This window comes from Solea solea, chromosome 5 (genome assembly GCF_958295425.1).
Source record: "Solea solea chromosome 5, fSolSol10.1, whole genome shotgun sequence".
Lineage (NCBI taxonomy): Eukaryota > Metazoa > Chordata > Actinopteri > Pleuronectiformes > Soleidae > Solea > Solea solea.
In genome coordinates this window covers 28420603-28447529 of record NC_081138.1, presented here as the reverse complement: position 1 = coordinate 28447529, position 26927 = coordinate 28420603, and the positions used below count along the sequence as shown (strand labels likewise).

Genomic DNA, 26927 nt, shown 5'->3' with positions numbered 1-26927 from the left:
ATATATATATATATATATATTAATAATAATTAAACACATGTTGTCCAAAACAAAAAAATGTGCATAAGAATATAATAAGAGGAAGACAAAGGTGCAGGAGTTTGACTTGTTTAACAGGTCAGACCAGAATGATGATGGATGTGTCGTTAAAGATAAGATTCCCTGGAACAGCAAAGTTATAAAAGTTATTATATATTGACTCATTAAAACCTGATTTAAAACATGACAACATGAATATATATGTGGGGATATTTTTATACATTTAAACGGTGATGTCATTTGTCGCTGGGGACATTCTGAGATGACATTGACACTGAAAAGTTGAAATACTGCATAACTTTACTTCTATCTACCTTGTGGCCTCAGATGTCTCAGGCACAGATCCAGAATAGAACATTTTCCATGTTCATTTCTTTGTTATTATTGTTGTTACGGATTTGATTCACTTGTACTCCACTACACTGAAACAGCAAACCTTTAACTTTACTCATTTTATGTGAAAAGTTGCTTTGCACATTCAGATTATTGAAATAAAGTTACGATTAAAATCCTTCCATATCCTACAAGGAACAATAATCAAGTTTGTGTGTCTGTGTGTGTGTGAAAGACTTCTGGGTAGGATAAGACTCGTTTGCTGCCCCCTGTTGGCAATCAATCGGTATTGTCACTCAGGAGGAGTTAAAATATAACACTCACATTCAATGTAAGTCACCATATAACTCCATTATGCTTTTTAATAAATCCTTTTGCATTAGTTAAATACATTTCTTCCCATTTATTATTTTTCACATGTGCCAACCATGTGCTAAATAAAGACAAAAATACAAATGTGTAAATGAACAAGCAGCAGATTTTGTTTCCATTTTTATTCATTCTTTATTTTATACAATCACAATTTCATATTTAAATAGAAATACAGAAAAAAGGCTAAAACATATAGAAGAATTTGCATGTGAGATACGTGTTCTGAAAGTGAAATTAAAAGCTTATCATGTGAAGAGAGAGAGAGAAAGAAAGAAGGAGAAACAGCTCCATAATAACAGTGTATTTTACACTCGGTGAATTCTTTTCAAAACATATCAATCATCGTCTTTATAGCTTTAAAAATATCTACTCGTGAATTCAGACGTCTACTATATACATGTATTTTACAGTCAGACAACATGTTCCCTGTAGGTGGAACCATGTTTTTCTGCTTTTTGATCAATGGACTGACCCTGACACACACACACACACACACACTCACACACACATGTAAAGTCACCTCAAACTTTGCCTCTGCTCCTAAAACTCCACATTTTGTCTTTTTTTAACCACTTTTACCAGTTAACAGTTAACTATTTTTACATGTTTACTATGGTTTACTTGCTGGTGAACTCAGCTTCCCCATTAGCCCTGATGAAGCAGCTCAAAATAAGCTGCGAGTGGAGAGTGAATTTTATGGCACTTTTCCATGATACAGTTCTAGCACCACTCGACTCTATTTGGTCTAGTGACAGGCACGTTGTGTTCCTTTATTTCATAGTAACTAGTGACGGTCAAAGCGTGTGTTTTCGGTGTGACTGAATCTTAATACACCAGACTCCTCTGTTAAATATTGAGATTTTAAGACGTTTGGTTGTTAAACGTTAGAGATTAACGCGTGTTTTCAGGACATTTGAAGTCTTTTTGGACTGATCTACAGTTCAGCGTCGTTCGGTTTGATTCCTGTGTCGGACGCACTTCCGGTGACGATACTCTCTGACGACGTCACATTTTAGTATCCTCGTTAGGTACCAGGTCCTATCACTAATGGAAAGGCGGAAAAAGTGGAGTGGAGCCGAGTCGTGCTAGGACTGTATCAAGGAAAAGCTTCATCAGTAAATACTACTCCCCCCCCCATGCTATTAAGCCCTTGCGAGGTGCTCAGGAGTAGAAAGTCAGCACACTCTTGTGGTTTCCTCGGATGAGCAGCGTTGGGGGGAGGTCTTTGGTGAGGATGTCCAGCCAGGTCATGTAGAGGTAGTCAGACACAGCTTCCTTGCGAGCGATGGGCATACTCCTGGAAGAGGTCGAGACACAGATACACACGTCAGACTCTCACATTTACAGGTCACACACACACTCCGGTGATCATGTGACCGTTCCTGCTGACACTTACACAAAGATGACGTTGGCCAATTTGGAGTGTTCCTGCAGCAGCTCGTTCAGTCGCACCTGCAGGTTGGTCTGTGAAACAGCAAGAGATGAAGTAAGAGATCAACGGGGAACTTTCAAGCGTCAAGAGTTTCAAGAGTCACCGTCGGGCTTTTTACCTTCTCCTCAAAGCTGCTCAGCTCCTCGTCGGTGATCTTCCACGGCTGCTGTCGCTGCTGAGCGGCCTCGACCTGAGGCCCGCGCACACGGAACGGCTCGATCATGTCCTCCAACCGCTTCAAACTGGAGGCAGGGTTTATAAAATATGATCATTTTTCTTTTAATGATACGCTCTATTGCTGCCGTAAAGTAAAGGGCGATAAAGTTTTACTGTGACTGTTGCACCATCTGCTCTGCTGTCAGTGTTATATAGCAGAGGGCGGGAGGAGGGGGAGGAGGGAGGGGAGGGATCAAACCGTCCTCACCTGTCAGCGCGCGGTTTGACGTGGAGGTCATCAATGACGATGATGTCGTCGCACTTAATTCTGAATTTCTTCAACAAAGAGTTCATCCTGCGAGAGACAGATCATCACACACCGAGTCACTCCCATTATTCATGTTTTTGCAAACGTCTGCCTATTAAATTAAAAAGTGTATTTAATGTTGAAGGATTTTCTCACTCTTGTCGGTCCAGCTCACTGCGTTCAGGTTGTCCCGCGATGAAGATCCTTAATTTACTGTCTTTCCACTTCTTTCTGGTGGTGAGGATGTAGGGAAGCAGCAGCGTGAGACCTGACGGAGAGAACACGAGGCATTTTATACGTTCTTTAAGTCACTGTGGAGACATTAGAAGTAAAGTGTTGAGATGAGATGTGCTTATGTATACATTTACATAAAAAAGCATTTACAGTATGCAAAATTGCCTCATTTATACCAAACAGTTATGAGTCATATGGGATTACATACACTATGGTGTTTCCGTTTTGTTTTGTTCCACTTCTTCTTTTGTTATTTTCTGTTTTCTTTATTTGTTATTGTCAAATAAAGAGATTAAGCTTGAAAAATTGCATGTCTTAATTCATCGAACATCGGGATCAATACAAAGAAGAAAAACAATTTCTTTGTTTGTCAAAGGAGCAGAGAGTAGAAGATAAAAAAGATAAAACGATAAAAATGTTGGCTAAAAGTAAGCCGTAAAAACAACAAGGGCATTATGGCTGCCTTGTACTTTGTTCTTTGTCTGTTATATTTGGATTTATTGTTGTTACAACATGTGTGTTCAAAGATTACAGTAAAACAACTAATAATCTCTGCACCTCTTGTACCTTTCTTTACTTATTTATCCAGGTTATGATAAAACACTGGAAAGATACAGTGACCTGGATCTGTATTGTGTCTGAGTTATTTGTTTATTTGTAATTTCCAATTTCTGGTGAGTCTTCAATAAAGTTTGAATTGGAAAAATGTACAAATGTAACTACTAAAATATAGGTTAAAAGCATTATGCAGGTATCAGGAGAACCTGGGTTGTGATGATTAGGGCTGTAAATTATTTTTGGTCCATTAAACTTGTAAATAAGTACCACTGGCGGTACCCGTACCACAGTGTGAGAACCATTGTTCTAAATGATGACCTTTAAATGATTTCTTTGTTAAATGGAGCAAAGAAACCATCAAATATTACATTTTAAGAAGCTGAAATATCCTCATTATTAAAAAAAAATAAATAAAGAAAAACCCTCAAACTGATGAATCCAGTCAGATTTTCTTTTTTCTTTTCACAGATAGTCTGGATCTCTGTAGGCCACGTAGATACAGAAGAGACGAGAAGGTTGCCAAGGGGAACCGACACCTACCTCCATCGTCAAACAGCCACCACACATCAATCGTGCCCTTAGGCAGTTTCTTCTTGAAGTGAGCGCTGGCCTCCATCAGCTTCTCATTTATCTTGGCGATCTGCGGAGGCGGAGGGCCAACCACTGACACTGAGGAGGAGGAAGAGGAGGAGGAGGAGGCAGAAGAAACACTGTATGAAATGAAGCGTGCTGGACTCTGGAGTGGAACGTGTAATTTATGGACAGATCACACACAGAGTTAACTGGGATGAGAAAACGAGTGCAAAAAAGAGCCATTGCTCAACTTTAAAGTCCCAGTGAGCATGATGCAGATTGTATACTAATGACCACTGACCGTCCTGCCAAGATTGTGTATGTGTGTGTGTGTGTGATGCACAGACAGAGACAGACCGCGTTCAGAGGCTCAGAGCACCCTCTGCTGTCGGGGTTAAAGAGTCTCTCTGAAGACATGCTCTTCAAAAAATGGAATGAAAGGGAGCGTGTTATTAGATTACACCCTCAGAGATAACTTTAGTGGGAGCCTTTTCATTCAATCTCATTCCAGTGGGAATGTAGAGAGAAAAAAAAAGAGAAAAAGTTAGTCATTGCTCTCATTTGAGAAATTAATGTTTTTTTTCTCTGTGAAAATTAAAGTGGACGAGAGTGTTTTAAAGGCCAAGTCAGGGCCGGAACAAGCCTTTACAGGGGCCCTGAGCTGAATTAGCACCACCTTGGACTACAAAAATGATAGTCACTGTATTTATTTGCAAGTAAAGCGGTTTAATCTGAGAACAGATGTGCAAATGTGCAAATCTTTAGCTCCAAAAAGAAATCAAATAACACTATTTAGACATCATACTGTATATATCTAGATTTATTTAATATTATATTAAAATGTTATCAACAGTGAAGAGAGTTAATATTTTACTTTGTTTTCATCATTTACTATCACATGGAAAACTTTCAGGGGTGAAAAGGAGTATTAAAAAGTAATAAAAGTAATAAATAATAGTAATACAGTTGCTTGAATTACAGTTATCCATGTTGTTATTTACTTTCGTTTGAAATTTATGTCTCTGTTTTTGACATCACTGGATTTATTTTGCATCGTTTTTGTGAAGTTCACATCATTCCACATTAAAACAAGCGCTTTTACTTTGAAAATCTACTCAGAGATCATCATGAATGTTTCAAAATGCGACATCATGATGGAATATTGTGTTATAATGTTGTAGCGCCATGTAATATGCAACTTTGAACAGTAGTCATCATTTTTGCTTTAAATTATTCTTGTATTCTTTTATTCTGAAATAGTGTGACGGAACACAAGTACAGGAGACAAGTTTGACCAAGTGTGTAACATTTAAGAGGGTGTACTGTCAGATATTGAATATACTATCCAAAAGTATGTTTGTATGAGTGTATAATCGCTTTAAACTAAAAGTTCTTTGGGTTTGTAGCCTGAGATAAAGTCTTTTAGATGAACTTTAGGCAGCGTCACGTTTCTACAGCAGCTGAAACAGACCTTGGAAGAAAAGCAAGACGTGAAAGCCACTGTAGTTTTTTGTAAAAAGGTTAAATGTCACCTATTCTCATCTTTACCTCTGGTCGTAAGCACTTGCTGAGACGATTTCCTGGACTTCCTGAACAGTCCTTTCGCTTTCCCTCCATTGGGCAGCCCTTCGCTCTCCGCTGCCTCCTGCTCCCTGGCTGCCTTCAGCATCTCCTCTGAAAAACACAGAATCATCGTCATTTCATCATCAGCGTGTCGTCATTCTGAGAAAACTAAATTAAAAAAGCATTTGAAAATTAAATTGGACGCACACAGAGACACGGCCGTAGAGTTGTCGTGTGTCAACAGCTTAACCTTCACGAGGACTTTTAATCTCCGGGCTTATCAGTGGCGTTTTATTACAGGTAGTTATGATGGATAGAATAGCGTTTTACACGCCACACAGTGGCACAGTGGTGTTTCACAATGTTGTTCCTTTGGTTGTTTATAGTCTGCTGTAAATGGCATTTCTATTTTTAAAAAGATGTTGTGTCATAGTGAAACTGGGGTCCGTTGTTTATTTCCAGCAGAGTCACATCACAGTCCTGCTCCTAAATATCAAATCCTACAAGACGTCGGTGTTTCTCTTCTGTCTCTACCTCACCGTCCTCTTTCCTTTGCTGTCCCCCAATTGTACCTTTCACCGCAACCGGCCATGGCAGATGACACACATCTTCAAGCCTGGTTCTGCCAGAGATTTCCTTCCTGTTAAAGTGACGCCTAATGTTTCTCTTCTCTCTCTCTATAACAGTCACTCCCACACTCAAGAGTGCCGGGGGCCCCACTTTGAAATCTGAATATCCTTAAATTTATGACTCAGAACACCAGACGAGGATTAATAAGTCCCTTATACGTTATTGTTTTCATGCGAACAGTGGAATACAACAATCCAGTGCAGATAAATAATTAGCATAAGTAATTATTAAGTATAAGTAAAGTACAGATGTGAAAATTCTACTTAAGTACAGTAACAAAGTATTTGTACTTTGTTACATTACAACACTGCAACTTAAGTATTTTGTAATCGAACATTTCTTTTAGGGGAGAAATGCTCTCTTTTTCAGGGGGGAGGAGTTACGACCCCAGGTGTGTGTGTGTGTCTGCATGTGATTGTGAGATGGGTTGCAGGTGTGCATGTTTAGAGTGAATGACGTGTGTGTGAGTCTAGGATGGATCCTGGGAGCTGATTGGTCCTGCACAGGAGGAATCTGTATAAGAGGCCTGAACATCCCAGCTGCAGTGGACTTCCCCAAACCACTCACAGCCAGACTGCCAACAGACATTTATGTGCTTGATTTTTGTTGTTTCTAAACCTTTAAACGGTTTGTTTTTCTTGTTGCTGGGGATTTCTTGGGAGTTGGGAAGAGGGAGTCTCATTGTTCATGTTGTGATCAGGTTTCCCCCTCGTAGGCCTGGTCGTAACAAGCTATTTAAAGTGGAATGAATTGAACTGGATTATTTATATTCCAATATAACAACCATTCACGGCCCACCTGCAGCATCGCCATGGCCCACTAGAGGGCCGCAGCCCACACTTTTGGAATCACAGAAGTTTATGCAGATTTGTTAAAAAAAACTAGTCATCAAAGACTTGTAGAAACATACTTTTGGCATCTTTGATCAATAATTACGGAACAATCGGTTACCGTGACACTCATGTGGAGGCTAAAGCAGTAGAAAATGGATGAATGGCGGTGATTAAGAACTCTGACGGAGCTGATTAGTTTGCTAAATAATTCATCGGTAAACCTTGACTGGGAATTGACATCACTGTGTCTCCTTCCTTTGTCTAACCGGCTTGCCTGAGGAGTAGAGACATCATTTTTGTAAAGTGGGTGCAGCAGGAGTTCCTGTGGATTAAATCACACACACACACACACACACACACTGAAAAGTGGCACTGACCTTCAGCTTCGACGATGTGCGACATATCAAGTCCGTGCTTCATCCGCAGTAACGCCGTCCCATACTCAAAGTCAAATGCATCACTGTCGAGAAGAAGGAGAAGGGAGACGGCGGCTCATGACACACATCTATCTTTTAACTAATAGACGTGACATTAAATGAAATGTGTGTTTGCGTGTGACTTACTGCAGTATGCCCACATAAGTCTGCACCGACTCTGCACTTGCCGTCCTCCAGTTTCTCTTAAAGCCCATCATTAAAATGTTGGGCCTCATGCGGCCGAGACCAGAAGCCTGCAAGAGGAAAAACATGACAAAAAAAACCCTAATCAGGACGAGCTGTGAACTGAAGCAACGCAGACACCGTGTTGTAAAAGTTATTGTGGTTATGAAATAAAGCAAGAGAGAAAAATAAAGTTTTTCAAATGTCCCGTAGAAGAGAGAGAGCTGTTTTACTGCCAGGAGTTACGAGCAGATCACTCAGCACGTCTCATTTTGTCTGCAGGGGCTCCTCCAATGCAGTGTTAATCAATTATAGCTCTTAATCTGCCATCCTGTTTGAAGTAAGAAGTCCTGACTATGAACCCAGGCCTTATCTCGAGAGTGTGATTGCCAGAGAGCCATAACACTGTTTTTCCTGCTCCTCATTAACTCTCTCCTCTAATGCCACATCCTTATGACAGGTCCAGGTCCGTGTCACAACACACCGCAATAGATAGAAGACAGAAATGGGTCAATAAAACCTGGTTCTGCCACGAGTTTACACATTAATCACAGGTATGTTTCTAGGTCACTTGGTTTGTTTGTTTGGTTCCTTTATACTGTTTGTGAAGTCGTGATCGCACTGACCTGCAGAAGGCTGTCAGACCCTTCCCTGAACTCATCGCAGGCCACGGCGGTGTAAAATGCCTTTCGTTTGCTCTTCCTGAGCCACAGCTGGTTCTTCTCCATGTTGGAGTTCATGTCTGGGAGAATCTCTGATCTCGGACCCTGTGAAGACAGAAACACACTCTTAGACACCTTTTTCCTGTTGAGAAAACATGTTCCTCTTAAAGTTCTATATGTTCTTCTTATAGGCCTATATGAACTTAAAGTTCTAGATGTTCTTCTTATAGTCCTATATGTTCTTCTTAAAGTTCTAGATGTTCTTCTTATAGTCCTATATGTTCTTCTTAAAGTTCTAGATGTTCTTCTTAAAGTCCTATATGTTCTTAAAGTTCTATATGTTCTTAAAGTTCTATATGTTCTTCTTAAAGTCCTATATGTTCTTCTTAAAGTTCTATATGTTCTTCTTAAAGTCCTATATGTTCTTCTTATAGTCCTATAAGTTCTTCTTAAAGTTCTAGATGTTCTTCTTAAAGTTCTATATGTTCTTCTGAAATATGTTCCTCTACATATGTTAATAAGACGCTATCTCAGACATACATACATTTCCAAAGTCTAAGAGTCAATCAGGCGTCCGACCTTTATAACGGCAAGGTCAACAGCTCTGTATGGTCCTTCAACAGACACGGCCTTGGTGACTTCCAACCCCTTTCTCCATATGTTCTCTAACCTTTTCCCAATATCCCTCGTCTCTGTATGACTCTTCCAACATTATTATTGACTAAAGTCTCCTTCCTGTGGAGTTTCGAAGGTGTCAAAAATAAAATCTATGTATTCATAGGTCATACTTTCCCCTGGCCTCCCAGTGTGTAATTCATCCTCACTGAACTCACACTGTAAGGTCCCTTTGCCAAACAACCTTCAGATTGTTACACAGATCTTTTTTGTTTATAGCACCCGGTCTGTTGTCACTGAGCGGAAACTTGGACTTTGTAACATTAAAGATTAAAACGTCCGATATCAATCAAAAAGTTTTCTATTGTCTTTTTAGTAGTTGTGTTAGTAGTTAGTCCTGTGGGGGCAACAAGTGAGCCACTGCTATGTCCCTCTGTGCCCAGCCTCCAATAAAGTCTTTAATTTATCGCTAAACACTTCTGCAAACACCGAGTGGAGAACATCTCCGCATCGTTGGCTGACATTTTACCGGAAACAGTCTGGCCTGGCTTATTAAAAAGCAGGAAGTAACCGCGCACATAATCCATAATCCAGACAGCTGACATTTCCCTCCGTCCTGCTTGACATTTGCTTGATTATTCGCCGCGTCGGCACATTTCAACGTTGGTTACTGTGCAAATGTTTAAATGAATAGGAGATTGATATTTAAACATAGATTTGGTGAAAGAAGTTTTGTTTTGTTTTCATTTGTAAATAATGAGATTATCCGAATAGTTATACTTACCACAAAGACTTCACAGGAGAGACAGAGACCATAGTCCCTAGAGAGCGAGTGAGCCAGGTCCAGAAGAGCTGGTCTGGTCTTTGGTGAACCCATCATAGCTAAGATCTGAGGCCTGAGAAAGGAGAAAGAACAATGTCACTCTTTTAATATTTATGTTTTAGTTTTTATCTCCCTTTCTGTACAACTTTACAATTTAGGTTGGGGTTTTTTGAGAAGGTTCTCAGTCATGTATTGTTACGTCCATCCTACTTTCAAATCTTCACTTTTCAAACTGAAAGGTTACGTTGAAATTTTATTTGTGATATTAGAGTTTTGTCACAAGCCATTGTTTTTGCTTGGCGGTTGGATTTTACTGGTTCTTTTTTTTTTTCTTACCTGAAATTCTTGACGTGGTCCTCGGTACCAGACAGAGACAGAGCGTTGCTGACCGCGCTCACAAACGTCACCGCCTGCTTGGACGACCCCCAGTTCACATCTGGTGGGGCAAAAAGCAAAGTTGTAAGTGGCTGCGGCGAACGTTCCCCAAAGTTAAGCAAGTAACACGTGAACGCGAGTCCTCACCCGGCTTCTTGACAGTGACATAAACGTAGAGGAGGATTTCGATGCCGTACGTGATGAGAGCTGCCCACCAGTTGATGACAAACATGACGACACAGCAGAGTATGGCGCCCAACAGTGACAGCCACATGTTGTAGAATTTATATCCAGGTCTCCAACCTTGGGAAAAACACATTTTAGCCCTCAGAACACGGAGCTTGTAGGCTGCTTTTTTCCCATTACTATGTTAAAACATATATAGGAAGAGAGTAAGAGAAGGCTGCAGTAAACAGTAATGTTTTCAGGCCTGATTTAAATGTGCCGACAGTCTGAGCAGACCTCGGGTATTAAGGAAGTTTGTTCCACAGGTGAGCAGCAGAATAACTGAATGCTGCGTCACTTTGTTTGGTTCTGCTTGTGGGAAACACAAGTCCCAGATGATCTTAGATCTCTGGATGCTTCAGAGGTAACTAATATTTGGATATAATTTGGTACAAGACCATTCAGGACCATTTGGTCCCAAGGGCATTCTGGACCAGTAGCAGCTGCTTGGGTTAATAATATAACTTATATACTTATATAATAATATAAGTAAGTGCAGATCACAGGGGAAGTGACGGGAAACAGAAATCAAAAAAATTAATTATCTAATGCACCTCAGTTTGTCTAAGGTAGTGTCTTAAATCGGGTCCTTTTTGACATATGGGATTTGTTTTTAATATATTCCGAGTGACAAGCACAATTAGCTCAGGCTCCTGGCAAGAGTTTTTTTTCCATTTCATAAGCGATTGTCTGGAGAGACACCCACCTGGAGACTTGGCCCAGGAGGCATGGAAGCAGGAGAAGTTGATGAGCGCGTAAGAAGCCAGGAAGAAGTTTGAAATGATGGGAGCGATCATGTTCAGATCACCTGTGAAGACAAAGGACAACAGGGAAGAAAACGTCACCTTCGATTCTTTCACAGTGGATGAAGAGCGATGCAATTTCCTCGTCTTACAAATAAACCCACATGTCTAAGACAGTGAAACTGACCGATGAGAATGAAGGCCACGGAGATGATGAACGCGAGGACGTAGCCGCGGATCGGCTCGTCATTCTTGCCGTGTCCCTTGGCAAAGCAGTTCAGAATCCTGTAGATTTTGTCTTTACACAGAGCCTGTGGAGAGACAGAGGGGACGTTAGAAGTCGTCTTTCAACCTGAAGGTTGTGGGTTTGGGTCTGCTTATGTGTCCCCGGGCAATTTTCTTGTTAGCATGTTTCTTTGGGTCACAAGTGTCTGATTCTTCTGTGTACAGGCTTCTTCTATTCTGGTTTCAAGCTTGGGGGGTAGGGATTGTAGCACATGTGCATGGTACGCTAGATTCCCTATGGTGGTACTTGGAGGAAAATCAGAAATGCCGTTCTACTGTACAGTATACCAGGGTATGTGAGGAAGAGGATGATGACGAGAGAGAGTAAATTATCTTACTGGGAATAAATCTGCCTCCTATGAAACGACCATAGCTGACATTGCTCTGCCTACACTGCTGTATTTTAACGTTGGCGATAGTGGTAGTTACTTCAGGGGCTCAATGTTTTCTCAGGAGGTACTGGATATAAAAAGTTTAGGGCGTGTTTGTCCAACTACCCTTTCAGCCGGACTAAAATCACACATTAAACCATTCTAAGAGATCAAAACAGGAAGGTTCTCTACAGTCTCTAATGGGCTTGGGGAGGGAGTTGGAAAAAGCTCTCTCACGCCATTTTGTTCATTTTCAGGTTACATTTCCTCACATTTCTTCAAAACATTGATGAGCGACTGACCTGGAAGACTTTGGGAGCACTGACGAGGGAAGCCAGAGCTGAAGACAGGGTAGCTGAGAATGTTCCAGCGATGATAAGGGGACCAAACCCAGACACCATGGTCATCACCTGCACAGTGTGAGAAGAGGTGTGTGTTACACAAACCAAACCCGTTCTCTAGGCGCAGATTCAAGTTTACAAAAGGGCCAATAAGGGCTACATTTGAATGCAGTAGCTGGCGTTTGACCAGAGAGGGCAGTAGATATGCCAGGTTTAGTTGCATTTTGAAAGGTCATGTACCTGGAAGTTGTTCATCAGGCCAAACTTGCACTTTTCCACGGCACAGGAAGAGAAATCATAGCCGAGCTCACAGGCAACTGCTGCCGAGCCGTTACACACCGTGCCGGGAATGATGAGATCCGTATCGTTTCCTGTGGCATCACGGACAACAACGGCAGCTGAAAAAAAGAAAACCGACAGAAAAGAAGAAATGCATCAATAGAGCTTGTCGGTAATTAGAAACTAATCAACTGTAAGATGAATTGCACAATGGATGAATGCACTTACAGACACATAGGCCAACACCCAAGTAGGTGATACCAGTGATCAGGATGGCCAGCAAGGTACCTTTAGGGATAGCTTTTTGGGCATCCTGTAAATGTATGCATGTCACTGTTAAGAGAATTCAGGGCAGAGAATATATTTAAAAAAAGTTTTCTTGCATAAAAAATAATTACCCGCAAGTCTCCAGAGATGTTGGCTCCAGCCAGGATTCCCGTTGCCGCAGGGAAAAAGATGGAGAACACCGAGAAAAATGACTCGTTTTCGCGGAAGGCCGGCGTAAAATTTTCTAAGAATATTTTTGCTGCGAGAGACGGATGAGAAGAGGAAATAAGTTGAATGGTGCTCTATGAATGAGCAGAATCTTCGCAAGTACCAGTGTGGAGGATTCAGTAGCATCTAGGGGTGAAGCAATAATAAAAACATTGTATATGCGATTTCTGCTCGCTGTTAATTATAGATTCCCCCCTCCAAATCCAAACACTAGACTTTCAAACTTTTCTGACGAAAGGCATCTTACAGTTATAGTTGAAGAATCCCTGGGATTTCTTGAAAGTGGTTGCGGGGATGAAAGTTCCCACAAACACGTTCACGATGGCGATCAGCAGGATAACGAGCAGAACGAGCTGGGCCTGTGTCCGTAAGAAAAACACAAAAAAAACACATTAAAATGATTAAATTCTAAAATTTTGTTTTTATAACATGTAGCATCACATGACAGTGATGCCAACAAAATATGAATTACTATTCTCTAATACAAGGATGGGAACTTAAATATTTGATTCTGATTAATTGAGAATTGTGGACAGTTCATGTAATAATCAATCAGCTGCAGTTGTAGTATACACTACTTTTTTTTTTTAAATTGATAATAGAGCAATTATGTTCCAGACTTTGCAGTTTGCCAATTGAGCCGTTTTTAAATCACAATAAATTGTCCAGGCTTAATTTTGGCAGCAATAACGATTGCTCGTCTCTGACCTTGGCCTCCCATTCCATTCCTGCGAGCGATATGCCCAACAGCAGCACCACCGTGATGCAGCCGACGATTCGGATGTCGTTTAATGGGTCCACCATGATGGCGTTGTTCTCCTGAGTGTGACAGAAGGCAGAGAGAGGAGAGGCATGAGATAAGACACATTCTCTACACTTTTCCTTCTTCACTCACACAATCCATGTGACGTTCGCTCACCTTGAGCAAATCCACCACAGTCTCGGCGAAGCCCACCACGTACATGGCTACGGCCACGGCGTTGGCAAAGGCGAAAATGAGGCCGATCGACCCGCCGAACTCGGGTCCCAGACTGCGAGATATCATGTAGTAGGCTCCGCCTGAAAGGACACAATGAAGCACACACACACACACACACACAAAGTTGTGGATGATTAATCACTGCACTGCTAATTTATTCATTTAAATTCTGGACAAGTTAGTAGTCTGTAAAATAGGCCCAGTGTGTCTCCACACACACTCACTGTGCTCCTGATCGTTTCATCTTTTCAGTGAGAGAGTTTATATCAATGTGTGTGTGTATTTATATCTTTGTGAAGTCCAAAAAACACATAGAAAGCTATCTATCCACAACTTTAAAGGGCTTTTTAAAGGGTTATCGTGGTTTTCCATTGTACAGTTCTATGTTGGCTCTATGACTCTACACAGTTTGGTATCAGTCACGTCGTTTTCCATTACTTCATAGAACCTCCTCAACGGGGGCGGGGTTTCATCATAAGACGGCTGCACGAAACTTAACGTGAAAAGCAAAGCAGTTGTTTTCGGGATTTTCACGTCTTTTTAACCGATCTAGAGTTCGACATTGTTCGGTTTGATTCCTGTGTCAGAATGTCGCGCTCATGACTCTTCCAGTGACGACACTCTCTGACCAATCAGTGCACAGCAGTCTGTTGAGGTCACATTTTAATACCGGCTCAGCTCGCTTGGTACCTCGCCAAAATAAAAGCCCCAGGTACCGGGTACTATCACTAATGGAAAAGAAAAAAAAGTTGAGCTGGGTAGTTTTAGAACTGTATAATGGAAAGGGTTATGGTTAGTTGTGATGGTTAAAGATAGTGTAAGGTGCTCAGGAATGCATTATGTCAACGATGTGTCTTCACTAACATTTAAAAACAAGTTTGTGTGTGTGTGTGTGTGTGTTATCCCTGGCTATAAATAAGTATAAATAGCATTTTAACCATTGCTGTCGGTGACCCTGATCTGTGAGTTATGACTGTTGTGACTGCAAGAAAGGTTGGTATGAGTTATTCTGCCACTTTAATGAAGTCATCTTACGTTGTGTGCTGACAATGCCCTGACTTACCTCCTCTGACGACACCGTTAGTGCAGATGGCCGACATAGACAGACCAGTGATGGTGGTGACCACGCAGCTGAGAGCAATGACCACGATGCCCAAACCTGACATGTAACAGATGAAAATGATCAGTTCCCCGCCGTTACCTTTAGGTGACTGGAGATAAAAGGTTATGATGGTGGAATGAAAACCTCCTCCTCTCCCACAGTCACCTTTGAACACACAGTGAAAGTCCCGTTCCCACTGGAGGCCTGGAGGCTATAAGTTACAGCCACCTGCTCTACCTGCTCTGCCAAACTGCCTGTAGCTTTCTCTGCGTCTCGAAACCACTTAGTTACGCTTCCCGAACAAAAGCGGCTCCCCCAATCGATAGATTCTTGAGCAATGGACACACTCATGGAGCTCTTTGCACAATGTCTTCCTTTTATCTCTCACAGTAGAGCCCTAACATTATGGAAGCTCGGGAGGACTAGTTAAGTCGAATCTCTCCCGCTTCAGTCGTCTCCTGCTAATGAGGGGAGGCTTTTAATTGTCCCTCGTAATTTCAATTATTGGTACCAGCAAGGGGGATTTCCCCTCAGACATTATACTCTGGTTCAGCTGGGGTTGATTCTCTTTGTGTTGACTGGTGGATGTGCAGCTTTATTTGTATTATGCACAAAATCTAGCAGGGTATTTTAAATACCTAACCAACCCTGAGCTGTTTCAGAAGAAAAAAATACAACAGAAGCACGCGTCCAATGACGCGTGTCCTTGACCTCACTTACCCCAGCCTGCCTGACCGAAAACCCACGACAGACGGATGAACAACATGACACCCCAGATGTTCAACATGCATCGCACCTGTGGAAGAGAAGGAGCTTTTAAAAGTGTGTCATCATTTATTATCCTGTAGCATTATAACACTGACATATACCGTGGAATGTAGACCTTAAAGCAACATAACAAAGTATCCATTCTGTTTGTGTATCTAGAACTGCCTGGTAAGCACTTTACCCTATTCAAAAGCACTTTTAATTTTTTAATAACAATAATGATAAAAATGAAACCTTCCATTCTTTAACTGCAGTCTGCTGTGTTTAGCTTGTTTTTTCAGTATTTCGCCTCCATGTGTAAAATGTTAAATTATTGAGTAATAAAGAACATGTACAAACTGTATATACGTTTGCTGTAGCAAGAGTATGCAAAATATTATGTTAATTTCACTGCAGGAGAGACTAAAAGAGGCCCAGTGGTACAGTATAGTGCGGTCTACTGTAGTAATGTATACTGTCACTGACAGAATAACAGCTCCTGCCTTGACTTGTGTTATTTTAGGCTGAAGTGTCTGTAGATACAGGAACAGGCAGTTGAAAACACTCAGAAAGTGTCACTTGCTTCCTTTTTCATTTCCTCTTGCTTCTATGTTTATAACTGTGATGCATTAGCCTGTAGGGACAGTAAAGTGCGACCGTCTGGGTCATGTTGAGTCCAGACCACATTTCCCTGGTCACATAATAAAAATAGAAAAAAACAGCATGGGTTGCCAGAACAGCAGTGCAATAACATACAAAAATGGAATATGCATACATGATGCATTTTTATTGTATTCAATTAGTGTTTTTTAATGAAAACCACAGTCGTCTCCACTTTTCATTTGCAAAAAACATTGATGAAGAGTTGATACGTATCTATGCACATTTTAAGGAGGTTATATGGAAATCATGGCCCTTTTTTTTGTGAATATATGCCGTATACCTGCGTATCCCGTAGACCACACCACTGGTTATAAGCCCAGGCAAAAAGTCCAATATTGTGCATCAACATGTTAATTTGAAGAGGATTGAATCCATTTGTGAGTGTGTAACTCTGCTGCTGTGTCAAAAATGAGATAGATCATTAAAAATGACGTTTACTCTCGTCTCAACTTCAGCACCAAACTGAAGCGTCTAAACACTGTTTTTTATGGTCATGCCCAAAGTGCAAATGATCAACCAGCAGCTCTCGAATGCAAATGCAAATGACTCCCAGACGCAGACTCTTGTCTTGAAAGTCCCTCTTGACCCTGCCGGGAGACTCATATAGAGCCTCGTCTTGCCTGGTCGTAAATATATGTAGAGTGACCGTGCTTCTATAAAGCAGAGGGAGCCCGACATGACCCAGGATAACTCACCAGGACGCCCCTGATCCAGCCAAACTTCACTCCCCCTTGCATTTTTTCGGGGGGATCGGCAGACTCCACATCATCGTAAGGTGACCCATCGCTCCCATCGTCATCCTCGTCGTCCCGCACTGTGTCCGGCACAGAGATGGCTCCATTCTGATGGGATTATGTAGAAAACATGACTTAATATCTTTACATTTTGTTGTTGATATGCATTTAACCACATTTTTCTTTTAAACCAAACTCTGAGATAAAGACTGATGTCATGAATGCATGTTTGTCTCTCTCGCTCTCTCTCTTTTGTCTTCTGTGTAAAGACACAGGAGGGAATTGAGACACAGGGAGCTGTTGATTATGATTTTGGATGAAGATTAAATGAAGAGACGCTATGCCGCGGCATGTCTGTCCTTGAGACGTCGAGAAGGAATCGAGAGATAAGCGATAAACTTCCCATTCGCTTTCTGTCGAGGTGAAATAAAATAAAACTCTGCAAACATTTACACCATCACATCAGATTTATTAATACAGCTTGGATGCTTCTCATTTCTCCTTTACTGAAATAAAACAAAACAAACAGTTATGCGGTATGTCTGAGTCGTTTCTTATGCCAGGGTAATAGATTAAATGAACTCAAATGAATCGCAAATGTGCACAAATCACTGGTTCATGGGGAAGTATTCTTTCATTAACTTCTCTGACTTCTATGGAACTTTCTTTAATGCAGACAGGTTCGAAGGATCCGTCCTTTTTTTTTTAATCACCTCAGAATGTTAATAAAGTCCATCCTATAAAACCCAAATGACCTATAACCCCTTGTCTTTTGCAACACAAGGTAATATAACGCCGGCCTAATAAAAAAAAAAAAAAGCACTAAAGACTCCCAAGAGTGTCAAGTTTGTTGACTGCTCATGAGTTCCAGAGAAAACTTTTCGGTGTCCTTTAAAGCAAAGGCGTAATGGCTGACCTATGGACATAATTAAAGTTATGATGATGTTACATGGAGTGATTTAACAACTGTTGTTTGTTTTCTTTATCTGTCCTTCAAGACCAAGTACCACTACCTGAATTATACAAGCACTCACCCTCTGAAACACATCATGGAGCTCCTGCAGGGACGGCCGCACGGCACGGTGACCACTCATGCTGCCCGCATTGCGGTAGAAATCGATGTTGGGCACTCGGTCCAAAGTGTCGTGACCGAAGGCGCTGACCACCGAGGGCCGCACCGCACGCACATCCTGGTAAGTAGGAGGTCCATCCAGATTGGTGTCATAAGCGGGGTTCACGTGCTCCCCCGCGTTAGACTTGAACCTCTCCATCAAGGCCTCGGGCAAGGGATTCTCAGATTCAAAAGATTCAAGGATAAAACTGCAGTGAATGCATGAAGTCTTCAGTGACCCAACAGTGTCTTCAACGGCTGTAGTTATCCTTCTTTATCGACCACTGAACAGAAGACTAAATGAGAATTTGTCGTATACAGATCTCTTCTCTTCTGAGCTTCTTGTGAATAAACTTGGACGTTTTTCTTGGACGGCCTATATTTATACCTTGCATCAAAGGGACCGTACACTGGCCGCAGACTATTGGCTAATTCTCAGGATCAACCCTCCGAGAAAAAAAAAACTGAGCGAGGGGTGTCAGATATGTCCTTGCTCCATCCTAGGGGACACAAAGGCATTGCTTAACGATTAACCAAGTCATAAACGCCAAGGAGGAGATAAAGGTGCTCATTGCCTTAGTTGTGGAGAATTGATTACTAATATTATGTCTGAAGTGCAGGGCAACAGCACATGTTGTTCTGTGGTTGCACTTTATGGCCCTTTAAGGGACTGGTATATCCTCAGAATTCTGTGGTCCATTGGGTGACTCACCTGGAAACATCCACGGTGGAAGATTTTGCAAAATGCCCATGTGAAAAAGTTTTACACATTCTTTGTGATACTAACAATGCACGGTGGTAAAAGAAGCAGCGAGTGCATGAATGATTAAAGTTAAAGTCTGGTAACAAGATGGAAATCTTTTACAGTGACCATGATATGGGGCTCATAAAAGCTATGACAGCGATAATCTATGTTGTTTCGTTATGATTCTTTAAGTCTTTAAGTGGGAAAGTTGGAATTCATGAGGCAAAATTTGAGTTAATATAACACCATGGATTACGTAGAACATGCCGGGGGCCCTTCTCCAGAGCCACATGACTTCTAAATTGCTTTTAAAAGACCTCTTAACAGGTGAACTTCCTCATTACTGATACACCACGGTGATTTATGCACTCAGTGAAAGGCAGACTAATGGCTTGAAATCTGACCTTGACAAGCCGAGAGAAATACTCAAGCGTGTGTTTTTATGTGTCCATTGAACAACACGGCAGTTGTTTTCCAAAACTGACTGAGTCACGCAAGAGAGAAAATGTTATGTATTTTCACTGGTGATTTTAATGTCCAAAGGGCTAAAAAAGTGGAATAAAAATATCTGTTAGCGGCATTTATCAAACAGCTCTGCTCACTTTAATGTGGTAACAAGAAGTGCAAAAGAACAGATACCGGTAGACAGGATTCCTGATAGTATATCGTTAAGGGCTGCCATAAAGAAAACAGTAGGTGATCACTATAGCTCACCTCAGCTATGGACTTAGTCGATGGCAGCATTTTGTCAATTAGTGCTAGAATTAAATATCTCTCATTAATTATCTTATTCTTTGTATCGGAGGAGCTTCCTGTAGAGTTCAGGCCCTGTTACGAAAAGTTAGCAATGAAGTCTAATTTAAAATCAAGCACAAATAGATGATAATAATAAAAGGAGATATAGATTTAGTTTATTAACATGGATACATTAATGTTTGGGCTGCCATACTGAGGAAATGGATGCACTGCAAACTTCCGATAATACCTGGATGATAAAAGGTTATTTTTGATATGAAGCTGATGGAATATTTGAGATAAAACAAGATAAGATTTATTAATCCCGCAATAGGGAAGTTTACAATTGTACATACAGGTGCAAGTGTGCGATTAAGGTATTGTTTAAGATTCGGCTCCTGTTATTAGAATAACTATGTCATATATTGACAGCCATTTCTTTTGTTTTTGTTTAATTTAAACGTGTCACGTGAAATTGATTTGTGTATGCTGTATAATACAGATTTAATAAAGATACTGATTCACAAAAAATCAGCAAGTGGATATAATTTGTATTATTATCATTATTATTATTATCATTATTAATGTTATTATTATTATTATTATAATAATCATTATTATTATAATTAATAATGATCCAGTTGGAACAATGAATATCAAATGTAGTATTTCTTACTCTATTTGCACTGTAAAGAAACATTTGCCTGCAACAGAAGGATAATGGAGTGAAACAAAGTGAAGTTCTCAGTCAATTGAAAGTCAATTATTAAACATAATAGATTCATAATCATTAATAATTATCAGAAAATACTGCATATTTCACGACAAGTCCCCACATGTTGAAGCAGGCTACTACAGGTCTTTGCTCAGGTGTTGAATTTAAGATGACTCATAAATAAAGTTGGATATTTTGTCGTTGCACGTTCCCATTAAGACCAAAATGCTCCTGTTGTTGCAGAACACAATGGTTTTATTGAGGCCTGAGCACAAAACAGAGCCTTTTAAAACAATTAAACATTGTTTATCACCTCAATGATCCGACTGCCTCAAGCTTTTTTATTTTTTAATGACATGACTGTTGTGAAAGTAGCATTCATCAGAGATCACAGCACCTTTATAGCTGGTAAAGGCGTTCGTATCCCCTGACCTTATCACAACAAATCAAGAGCATAGCTTGTGAGGTCCGAAGACCACAAGTAATAAAACTGATAATTGATTATCAAAAGCTAAGGTTCACAATTCAGCTGAGTCATAGGTCTAATACTACGTAAGAATTATTTAAGCCTTCTTGCTGCTGCATTTTGGAAATATGCTGTATCATTATAACAAAATTCTTATTTTTGTATGCAAAGAAGAAGAGTTTAGTTGTCTCCAATCAATGAATGGAAAGTGGTTTATGGAATTTTAAGTAAATGTCAAGTCAAATGCAATCTGACAGCACAATAAGATCTGAAAATACAATAAACAGAGAACAAATACACATTTGTTCAAATCTGATAACGTCATTGTGAGTTTTCCAGCTAAGGTTCTTCCAACTAAGGTTAGTGGGCTTTGAGACTGAGCAGAAAAAAGGGCAGTGTTTTTCCACTAAAAAGAAAGATGTCAGATAAGGATGTCACCTCGGTGACAGAGATAATGGTGCAATAATGATTGCATTCCAGGCCAATGATGTGGTTTGGGGGGGAGCGTGAAAGGTGGTTTGGCCCCTCATTGCAGTAGACTTTGCAGATCAGGACCTGCTTTGTCACCACAAGACTGTCATTGGATGCCAGTGTGTATCACTTACTGCTGCTACATTTGCCCTTTTGGCTCAATAGACCATATGTGCATACTTACACATAAGACTTGAAATAGTTCTTGACCTCAGTCTAGTTTCAGTCTAGATCTCACATTACATTCCGGTAGCACCATGAGTTCCCTCCATTTGTATGTTCTGGTATTTGTTGAGCAATGGGTTGTACTTTCATGGGCACTTCCTCTTTGGCATCTATGGTAACATCTATGGTCTATAGTGTAGGTAATCGCGTACGTCCTACAACCACTAATGTTGGTGGATGATGACATTTAGGTCACATGGACTATAGCATAACTCTTTAGACATGAATTTGAAAGTATGACCCAAGCCCAAAGCCTAATATCACTGTCCATGAAAAACTCAAATGTTTGTCTTTGCTTCTTTGCAAGTTTGAAGGAGCTGTGATCAATATCAATAAAAAGGGAATGACCTCTGAGCAAATCCACAAAGAGCACACTCGGCGTGACTCCCCTTGATATCCACAAATAGGCAGGTTGCTGATTTCAAGCAGGGAAGGGAGAGTACCTCAGACAACCCAAAATCAGGGTTACCCAAAATCAGCAACCGTGGACAATCAAGTGGCTGTCATTCACTGCATGGTCATGAATGTGTCCAGCACATACAGTATCACAAATCGTGGACGCCAACGGTTGGCGGCTCAGTTCGTGCCCTTTGGCCTGACATTTTGAGGATGAGCAAACTGTGATATGTGCCGTGAATGTTAACATCAGACCAAAAACTGAACAGAGTGGAAATATCGAGGATGCTTTTGACTTATGGGATTTATGGGTTCATGGGTTCACTACTTTCCCAGCCAGCAAGTCCATGTGGGCCTCATAAGGGCTATATCCAGGTTAATAATATGGGGTCCCAAGTGGGTTTTTTCCACTTCAAACCAATGCCCACTTAGTACCTTTTCTAGACTACCTGGGTACTAAGTGGGCATTGGCTTGAAGTGGGCAAATTATACAGGTCCCCTATGTTTTTTTAGTAACATGGATCCCACATGGGAAGTCTTTGCGGTCCAATATTGTCAGCCCAAATGTAGCGCCTTATGGGGGACACACTATTCTGCTGGTTCTCAAAAAGTTCAGGCAAGTGGCATATATGGTCAAGGTGATTCTACTGTGGTTTGGGATAATGAGAAAGTGCTTGGGACCTTTGTTTTTACCAACGTAACCTTCTTCTGTGAAGGTATAGTGAAGCATGAACATCAGTGGACCAAGTGCATTGAAGTTAAAGGAGTAATGCAAGAACAGTCTTTCTCCTGTGATATTTCCTGAGTGAGACCCAGAACTTTTTTGTACCCACCGACAAGCATCTCTTTCTCCTCTGCTGCCACACTCCCTCTTGTGCTACTAGCTGGAGCAATAATGTACATTGCTCTGTCAACTGTCGCCTGAATCCTATTTGTTCAGCCGACGTGTGTAACTCAACCAAAAAGTCTACCGACGACATCTTTAAAGTGAAGAAATTCCATTTATTTCACATCATTGAATCAAATCTATATCAACAAGAATCTCTACCACCAGCTGAGCAAGCAACAGGTCACGAGATGCACTGTCGGTCATCATGATATGCCACATACACGCAGGCGCGCGCACACACACGCACACACACTCAGGTGCTCTAATGTTTCTAGATGAAGGCACATAAACCCATTGAAGGTCACAGTAAGGCAGATTCACAGCACTAAGGAAAAACCGTAGACTGTAAAAATTAGCAAAGGAACACTCAAGAGTTCGACCAGTCTGCTGTAGTTTTACAGAATCTCCGTTTAGTCCCGTCTTCCTCTCTCTAGAGGTAAGAGAGCAGGTGAGAATGGGTGAGGATGGCTGAGAATAGGAGGAAAAAAGGTGTCCATGTGCAGCGTTGACAGACATCCCACCCCCATTTTCCACGTGACCTTGCCCTCTGCAGACGGGTACTGAGAGTTTCTTCTTGTCATTAGAAAACTAGCAGCACTGAAAGAGAGAATCCTAACTCAATCCTAATTTCCCTCAAAAGTTCTTTGGCTTGACCGCATCAGCCAAACTTTGGACAGAGCGCTTGACAGATGGGGGAAAGAAATCAACGTAACCATCGTATGTCTTTGCAGACAAGAGTAAACATTACCGTGTGACATTATCATCCGAGACCAGCAGCAGTACAAACTCTCCAAAGACTTGTTTTTGCATCGTTAAGAAAACAGTGACACCGTGATATGATTCACAGTTTGTTCAGTTGCCTTTCGCTGCGTGACGTCCAAAAAACACAAGACACCACCGGGAGGACCAATCTGTACACAAAGCAGCAGCAGCAGCAGCAGCAGCAGCGGCGTCACCAACAGATTGATTTTGATTAGTCCACAAAGCACTATTTTAACATAATACCCTGTATCCAACCATACAGTATACATTCTTGTGCAGAAGTGGCGTCACTCTGTTTCCCATTCGGAGTTCACAGGAGGAATCTTGTCCCTGAGTCGTCAAACTGTATCTGAATAGTCCCCGCTTCACCCTGACCCTGCATCCTGTCACACAAACATCCACCTCGTTTTATCTACATAAGACATTCAACTTGTAGGCATTGAGTTATTAAAGGGCCCTTCGGCCACTTTCTGTGCAACTCGGTGATCTGAAATGCGCGCCACTCTGATAGAAGGTGACGGAGAATATGACACAGCATCTGTCTCACTCTTGGTCCGACACACACGACACGACAGACATGTCTGGCTCTGAGCTAACTAACGCACACACATTGAACAACATACACAGCTTCAGGTCTCTCGGGTCGAGTCCGTCACAGAGAGATGTTTGAATGGTGCGTCAGTGTCGGGAGCAATGGTTGCGTGGGGCTATGTGTGTGTGTGTGTGTGTTTGAATTTGTGAGCATCTCTGTTCGTGAGGACATCTGTGGATGTGTGTGTGTGTGTGTCCCTGTGTTAAGTGAGGGCGTACTCAAACGTCCCCTTCTCCAGCCCCTCTATGCCGTCGGCCCAGTTGGAGGAGGGCATGCTGCTGTAGGGGTCCAGCAAGATCCTGAAGCACCTGACTATCAGCAGCCCCAGGAACACCAGCAGCATCCCCACGAAGGCAAACGCCGTCTTCTGCTCCAGAGTCAGGGAGTGCGCCATCATGTCGTTTCCGCTCATGGCAGCAAGGGAGTGGTTGTAGTGGGCGCTAAACATGGTAAACCAAGTTCTAGGTGCCTCATCTTTCCTCCGATAGGGTCAGGCGTTCAGAAGCCTGCATGTTACCTGCGCAGAGATTACATGACCGCTTCAGGTTAGTGCAGAGAGGCTCCATTCAATCCACCGACTTCAATATTATCACACTGAAGGTGCACTGCATTTTGTGATGAGAAACAAGGGTGCAGATATGGTTGAGGACGTACAGAAAATACACATTGAGCAGAGTTACGAGGGTGTCTATAAATAGCCTGTTTTGAGTGCGATATCCAACAGATGTCTGGAGACTTCAATCTCTCACACACACACACACACACACACACATCCCCTTTGAGAATTTAGCAAAGCACTACAAAAGGAAAACATGAACCACAGACTGAGACGGAGCGCAGAGAAACGGTTTCAGGAGTACGAGCCGATGCCATGACTGCATTCCTTTAAGTCTGGTGAGAATTACATTGTGTCGCAGTGCATAGCCAGCTGTTAGAACATGGACAAAGCAGAAGCAGGTGCCAATGAGACAAAAAACGCCACATCTGGTGACACTGTGATGTATGTAATTATGTATGCACGCATGTTTGCTTCAGAGGGAAGGGACCTCTACCTGTTGCGTGAGAGCAGATGCCTCTGCCAGACAGTGTAATTCCACGAGACTAGGAAAGGGACAGCGACTGATAAAGCATAACGACAAAATTGGTGCGGTCACACAAGTGGAAGTCCTGCGTCTGTCAATCTTTATCTGGCAAATCGTTCATATGAAAACAAGCAGCAGGTGGCTCAAGTGAGAGGCAGGGAGGAGGGGGGGTGGACGAGATAGGGAGGACACATACAGACAGGAACAGAGGGAAAGGACAGGGGAGAAAGAAGTGGAAGGATGAGGAGGACAGTATACAAGTCTGCGTGGTTTGTGTGTATAGAGAGAGTGAGAGAGGGGATGGAGCGAGGCAGACAGGAGAGACTGCAATGACAGATCTTCAAGCCTGGATGTCTAAGAAAGAAGAAGAAGAAGAAAAAAAAGGCGTCTCACCATCATTATCGTTCCATCCTTAGAGACCTGTTGCTGCTGTGTCTTGCCAGCAACTCCTCCGTCCTGGAGCCCCCAGACGTACATCCATTAAGTCATCAACTGACAACATATCACACGCGTTATAAGCTAAGCTCTCATCTCAACGCAAGAAAGCGCTTCAGATCAAGAGAGAGAAACTGAGGGAGCGAGAGATATGGACTGGATCAAGCACCTCTGATGTGTGTGTGTTTCTCCCAGAGATACATCTCCCCTCCTCATGCTCCCTCACTTGCTGCCTCCTACTCATTATCATTCTGTTTCTCTATCTCTCCCTCCAGAGGCATGCACGCTTGCTCCTGCTGCATGGCAACCACTTGTTAGTCTCACTCAGCTGCTCTGCTGCTTCAGTCATTCATAACATTGCACCTCGCCAACACCACGCATGATGCAGCAGCATCCTCAGTCACCCCTCCCTGGCTTATTTTTGTCTCTTCTTAAAAAGGACTCCACCAAAAATGTGACAGGAATAACATGGTTTTAAAGCGAGCAGGGGAAATGCTGCCTCTCACTGCTACTGGCCGGTAAATGCTGCTGCAAAGGTATTTTTTGGTCCAGCGCAGCACTGTCCTCGTACTGCTTGTGCGATGTGCTTTTAATTGGTGCAGTTTGTAATGCTCACACTGAATTAACAGCCGCCGTTTAAAGTCACAGAAAGAAGAAACACAACCTTCCCGGACACTGCTGAGTGAGAAGAGACAGAGTGTGTTGTTGATTGAAATGTATACAAAGCAGTATCGTGTTCAGTGAGTCATCAGATTTCCCACCGTATCAACACAGCTGTGAAGTGGCCGAGCATCTGTGTTTTTAAAGTGCAATTATATGTATCAGCAGTGTTGTTGTTTTTTCAGAGTGGTGCAGTGACAGTGACCACAGGGGAGATGGTCATCGCTGTGTCTGATGTGTTATGTAAGGTGAAGTGGTAAAAGAGAGCTCAATTTTCTCCCTTAAGTAAGAGACAAAACTCCCCGGGAGAGCTGAAACACTGACATAAATCCCATCCCACTGATTTAATTAAACTTCAAAGTTTTAGATCTCTGCTGTGTTTTCTTTTGAAATGTCCATTTTTGTGTGTCGGCAGCAGTTTCTTGCCTCGCTGTGTCGTTGCTACGAGAAATGGGTGGAGCGGCACAGCTGTGTCTGGTCAAGCAAGACAGCTAGTCGTACCGTTTTATTTCACATTTATCTCAAGGGCAGTCTCTTGTAAATGAGATGGGGAGTTGGCACCCTGTGTAGACAAT

At 41.9% G+C, this 26927-nt stretch overlaps 2 protein-coding genes across 2 annotated transcripts; both read right to left on the bottom strand.

Moving 5' to 3' along the window:
* Positions 1-856: 856 nt before the first annotated feature.
* Positions 857-18538, bottom strand: slc12a1 (solute carrier family 12 member 1). The gene is made up of 26 exons (XM_058629466.1): positions 18103-18538; positions 17030-17176; positions 15645-15720; positions 14886-14981; positions 13763-13902; positions 13552-13662; positions 13091-13202; positions 12747-12874; positions 12577-12661; positions 12310-12467; positions 12031-12138; positions 11260-11383; positions 11036-11137; positions 10252-10407; positions 10066-10165; positions 9691-9802; positions 8256-8396; positions 7594-7700; positions 7408-7490; positions 5553-5678; positions 3972-4100; positions 2796-2907; positions 2601-2687; positions 2295-2418; positions 2141-2208; positions 857-2041 (listed from the first exon to the last, which is right to left on the bottom strand). Exons 1-26 carry the CDS (start codon positions 18337-18339, stop codon positions 1906-1908), a joined length of 3105 nt encoding a protein of 1034 aa, XP_058485449.1. The 5' UTR covers positions 18340-18538; the 3' UTR covers positions 857-1905.
* Positions 18539-22938: 4400 nt separating this feature from the next.
* On the bottom strand, positions 22939-25917 carry ctxn2 (cortexin 2). Its single transcript, XM_058629920.1, has 2 exons — positions 25651-25917; positions 22939-24692 (listed from the first exon to the last, which is right to left on the bottom strand). The coding sequence occupies exon 2, from the start codon at positions 24621-24623 to the stop codon at positions 24378-24380; it is 246 nt and encodes an 81-aa protein (XP_058485903.1). The 5' UTR covers positions 24624-24692; positions 25651-25917; the 3' UTR covers positions 22939-24377.
* Positions 25918-26927: the final 1010 nt, after the last annotated feature.